At 43.8% G+C, this 5,183-nt stretch overlaps 1 protein-coding gene across 1 annotated transcript; it reads left to right on the top strand.

The window, feature by feature from the left end:
* Window positions 1-1,482: 1,482 nt before the first annotated feature.
* On the top strand, window positions 1,483-3,751 carry LOC106723367 (olfactory receptor 2A1/2A42-like). The gene is made up of 2 exons (XM_025195666.1): window positions 1,483-1,572; window positions 2,801-3,751. The coding sequence occupies exons 1-2, from the start codon at window positions 1,483-1,485 to the stop codon at window positions 3,749-3,751; spliced, it is 1,041 nt and encodes a 346-aa protein (XP_025051451.1).
* The last annotated feature ends 1,432 nt before the right edge of the window (window positions 3,752-5,183 follow it).

The raw sequence follows: 5,183 nt of genomic DNA, 5'->3' as shown, positions 1-5,183 counted from the left end.
TTGGATCTGAAGTGGGTGGTGGAGCCGGGGCATGGTTGGACTCCTACTGGGGGGAGAGGGGTGGAGTGGGGTCAAACCTGAAAAGCGGGGAGGGAGGGAAATGGAGTGGGCTGGTTCCTATCATGCCATTAATTGAATGTGGATTCAACATCGTTGGTTAGGAACAGAGGTTCCTTGTATAAAACATGGAGAGGGGTAGGAGACACTGAATGCAATCAGCAACAGGCAGCCCTGACCAGAGCTGTTGAAAGGCAGAAAAGTATTGAGTCGGCCGTGCTGGTCGCTCCCATCAGCTCCCAGGTCATTGTGCTGGCCGTTGTGGAGTCCACTCCATGTCTCTCAATGTGGAGAGAGCCCCTCGCTCCTCTTGGCTTTTACAGCCCAGAGCCCACTGCTGCAGTCGGTGGCTATCTGCTTTGAAAGGAAGGGAGTGGAGCTCAGTCTTTTATGTGAAATAGGGCCAGAAATGGTTCCAGGCTTTTGCCCACTTTTGTCCAATAGTTTGCTGGTCTTGCAGAACCAACCAAAGTGTGGGAGACCATGTTTAAATTCCCAAATCTGCCTTTCATAAACCAAACAAAATATTTGGGGGTCTCATTATTTTGGCCATTTCTTCCCCACTCTTTTCCCACATTATTTTTTCCCTAAAGGAAAATAAACTCAGCAAACAACAAAGCGTTTTGTTCTGTTGCATATATCCTCACCCAGTGAGTTTGTTTTAATTGAACAATTGGAGAGGAAAACCCTTGAGAAGATGAGATAGTTACAAATTGCTTTTGACTTTGTTTTAATTGAACGATTTGAGAATAAAACCCTGGAGAATTTTATTTGGAAAGTCACAAATAGGTTTTGCCTTTGGTGACTGACTTTTTTGAAAGAAATGACTTAAGGATTCAAAACTCGGTTTGAAATAATTGAAAATGCTCTTGAATTAACTCATATGCTTTTCAGTTCATTGAAGAGCAGTGCAACGGAGAAGAGAATGAATCTCTCCACACTTGCACTCTTTGAGTAGTCTCACACTTTTCTTATAATATTTTATTATATGAACATTTTGGGCATTTTAGCAGTTGCCTGTGAACAGTCCCTTTACTTTTTAGTCCTATATTGAATCAGACACATGGTACTGTGAAAAGAGAAATTACATTAAAAAAACAGAAATTTACCAATTCCCCAGGAAAAACAAGTGAAGGATAGTAATCCTAGAGATTCATATTAAAAGGACTAAATCTGTGATTGAATAACAAACTCCTCAGATTGTTCTTCTGATCTGATCAAACTAAAATCTTTAACAAAGTTACAAATTAACTTCATATACTCTTGTAACAGAAAGGAGCAATGTACTTAGCAATCCCTTGCCATTGAAGAATAATTTCCTGGGGTGTCTACTTGCAAGCTGATTAATTTACCTATTTTTTCTTTACCTGCCTTACATCATTGGCATGTGAGGACCATCTTGTTCTTGGACTGAGGGATTATTCTATGGTGATCCATTGCTTGGTACATCTGGGTCGTAGATTTTGGCAGCTAAAGGAAGTATCTTGCTCTCTCAGGTGGAAGAGGAGAATGAAGGTAAGTGCCATTTCCTGTGAGCTTTGCTGGGATGAAAATACCAAAATGAGGGGTATAGACACTGAACATTAAGGTTGAAGGAGAAACAAAGAATTGGTATTAGTGCAGGTGAGAGACAAAATACAAGCCTATTTGCAACTATTGGTGTTCAGTATTAGCTTTCTCTGTGGCGCTGTTGCTCCAGAAGTGTCCCCTTGTACCTTCCTCTAATGCAGCTGATACCGGCCACAGCTGGAGGCAGGCAGCCGTGCATGCTGGACCAGTAGCTTGACACAGTTTGGGAATTCCTGTGCCCTTGCAAATAAGTAGTGAGGAGCTGGAATAGATGGATCACTGGTGTAGTCCAGCAGGAAAGGACTAGGGGAGATGGATAGTGCAGGAGTGAAGGGGCACTGAGTGAGTTTCCATTCTGCATCCTGTGGAGTGGATGTTCTTCATCAGGGGGCCTATCATTCAACACCCAGCTAATCTGTTTTATGTTGAGGTTCCTTGTGACTATTGCAGTGACTCTCTGCTCTACTTGGCATCCTGTTAACAGTTTCTTGTGCTTTGGCATGTTTCTGCCCAATTTAAATTATATATGAGGAGTCAGAATCACAGAGAAGTGATGAGTTGATGCGCTTTGCTGTGCCAAGGGAGCCATGCGTCTGAGGCAGGTTTGCCATTGCTTTGTGTCAATGGAGTAATGCAGACCTGGACCCTCAAGCAGCACAAGGAATTCAGCTCTTCTTTGGTTTGTTGTTGACCATGCGAACAATGGCGTTAAGACTATCATTAAGTGGTGTTAAGTGGAGATATCCTATGGGAATTAACTGCTTAAGAACATGGCAATACTGCAAGACTATAGCAGATCAGAAATTTTCCAGTAGCAGTTGGCTTGCTTTTTTTCCCCTCAAGCAGTAAATAGCTTGATTTTTTCAGGAACTTGTCATTATTTATTATTCACTAATTATGGTTTTTTGCTTGCCTTCTATTTTTGGACTTATCAGACTATGTGCATTCCTGGGTAACTATGTGTTGCTGTACATGTGCATTGTCAGTATGCTCAATCGACATGTGTACACTTGCAAGCCCAGAGGTGAAGTTCAAACTGTGCATAAGAGACAAAATCTGCAGTCATGCAGCTGTGTAACTGCCATTGAGGGGTACAAGGCAAAACAGAATTTATCCCTTTTGTGGTTTATCCTTTTGAGTGATTGCTTCTCTTACTGCTCCCTTTTGATCTTAGGTGGGAAATCATGACGAATCTCACTGGGAGAATAGGACCTCAGTGTCGGAGTTCATCCTGCTGGGGTTCTCCAGCCAGCCCGAGACGCAGCTGCTGCTCTTTGTACTCTTCCTTATTATCTACCTGGTGACTCTTTTTGGGAACAGCCTCCTTATTGCCCTTGTCAAGACTGACTCCCGTCTTCACACACCCATGTACTTCTTCCTGGCCAACCTTTCCTTTGTAGACATCAGCTACACCACCACCACTGTACCCCAGATGCTGTTTCACCTCCTTTCCACAAAGAAAAGCATTTCCTTTACCTCCTGCATTGCACAGATGTACATCTTCCTTTCTCTGGCGATTATTGAGTGCATTCTTTATGCTGTAATGGCCTATGACCGGTACGTGGCCATTTGTCACCCTTTACGCTACACCATCATCATGAACAGGTCAGTCTGCATCAAGATGGCCATCAGCTTCTGGGTATCTGGCTTCTTCTTTGCCACATTGAATACGGGCTTCACTATGAGGTTGCCCTACTGCAGCTTAAATGAAATCAATCACTTCTTTTGCGAGGTGCCAGCCATCTTGAAGCTGGCCTGTGCAGACACACACCTCACTGAGCTGGTGGTCTTTGTGATGGCAGTTATAATGCTCCTGACCCCACTGTCTTTGATCCTAATCTCCTATGTATTCATCCTGGAAGCCATCCTGAGGATCAGCTCAGGTGAGGGGAGGTTCAAAACCTTCTCCACCTGCACCTCGCACATCACTGTCGTGACTCTCTTCTATGGTGCCGCCATGTTCATGTACATGCGCCCAGCCTCCAGCTACTCACCTGAGCGGGACAAAATGTTTTCCCTCTTGTACAATGTTGTGTCTGCCCTCCTGAATCCTCTTATCTACAGCCTGAGGAACAAGGAGGTCAAAGCAGCCGTACTCAAACTGATGGGCAAGAAGGACCACTGAGTTACGGTGGAGGAGGAATGGCCTGGTGGCTCACAGCTCCTCAGTTCTGGATCCTAGTCTGGGAGGGGAGTGGGGTTTAGTGACTTATAGACAGTGGTGAAAAAAGTCAGGACATCTGGCTCTTTTCCCATTCCTAGAACATGGAAAGGTCTCGTGAATGAGGGCAGGCTGGGGCTGGGAGTCTGTATGTCTGGATTGTTTTCTTTCAAATGGGACAGAAATGGTGTCTTATAGACTAGAGTCACAGGGATTGGGAATCAGAGCTCCTGAATCTGAGCTAGACTAACTGTGCTTCATTGAACATAAGACCTTCAGACAGAGAAAAGGCTAGATTCAAAATCCAGGAGTCTTGACATCTTATGCTGCTGAATCACACTGATCCTCAATCGTGACCAACTCAATTGAAATGACCTGATTTGTTATTCAAGTGGTAGAAGATTTTCAAGAAAACTCTCAGGACATATGAAAATTACTGCTCCACTCATCTCTTTCAGACTGAGGTCAGGTCACATTTTTGCCAGTGTAGCCATGTTGGCTGGGGATGCTAAAAGACCATAGGAAAAATCCCTGGTGAGGACACAGGGATGCTTCCAGAAGAGGGCTTTTACCAGCTGTTATTTAAGTTCTTCATGGATGTTGTGTAGGCACTCTAATAAAGTTACTTCTGTCAGTACATGCTCTGTCCTCCCAAACCCACCTCCACCACTCTGAAGATGTCTCTCTCTGATTTGCTTGTGGAGAAACCAAGAGGGTGCTCTCACAGTAGCTTCACTGCTTCATTGTTGGGTTTGTTGCATGGGACTGGGAGTTGATGGGTGGGATGACATGATCAAGGTGAGCGCCCCTGGCATTGTAAGGGTAATCATTATGGCATGATATAGCTGGGCATGTACAGCTAATGTGCTGCAGGAAAAAGCTGAGAAAGTTTGAGTTTTTGCTGGAGGCAGCAGAGGGCCTTCTTTATTCTCCAAAGGCTTCTGAAGTTCGCTCCTCTGCCAAGAGCTCAATGAGATGTATAATCCAATGACAGGGTTCTGTCCACCCAGAACTAACCTTGTCTTTTAATAGGAGTGAATTGCTCCATGGACACAAGGCAGGTTAAAATTAATGCAGTGGTGCCCATGTACAAACTTAACCACTTTGAGTGAATGTGTAACTAGAGTGGTGCAACTTTCTGCATTTCTTGGTTATGTATTTGTTCAGGCATGAGTTCTCAGAACAGGAACAGTGTGTTATGTAGACTTTTTTATATTCTTGAAGACTGAATTTCATTCATGGAGGTGAACGTCATGAAAAGAGAAATGCCCATTAATATATTTCAGTTCAGTTTATTCTGGTTGGTTTCTGAGACATTTGCTAAAAATGCCGTTAGTACTTAGTAGTTTTACAGTGATGTTGCAGCTATGAGTACCCAGGAATTATGTCAAAGGCA

This window comes from Alligator sinensis, unplaced genomic scaffold (assembly GCF_000455745.1).
Source record: "Alligator sinensis unplaced genomic scaffold, ASM45574v1 scaffold1523_1, whole genome shotgun sequence".
Lineage (NCBI taxonomy): Eukaryota > Metazoa > Chordata > Crocodylia > Alligatoridae > Alligator > Alligator sinensis.
This window is presented reverse-complemented; position numbering and strand designations above follow the sequence as displayed.

Excerpts from the sequence above, each read along its gene's own strand:
- LOC106723367 (XM_025195666.1), top strand. The coding sequence starts at position 1,483 with ATGGTGATCCATTGCTTGGTACATCTGGGTCGTAGATTTTGGCAGCTA. Across the intron at positions 1,573-2,800 it reads GGTGGAAGAGGAGAATGAAG|GTGGGAAATCATGACGAATC; the intron begins GTAAGTGCCATT and ends TTTTGATCTTAG.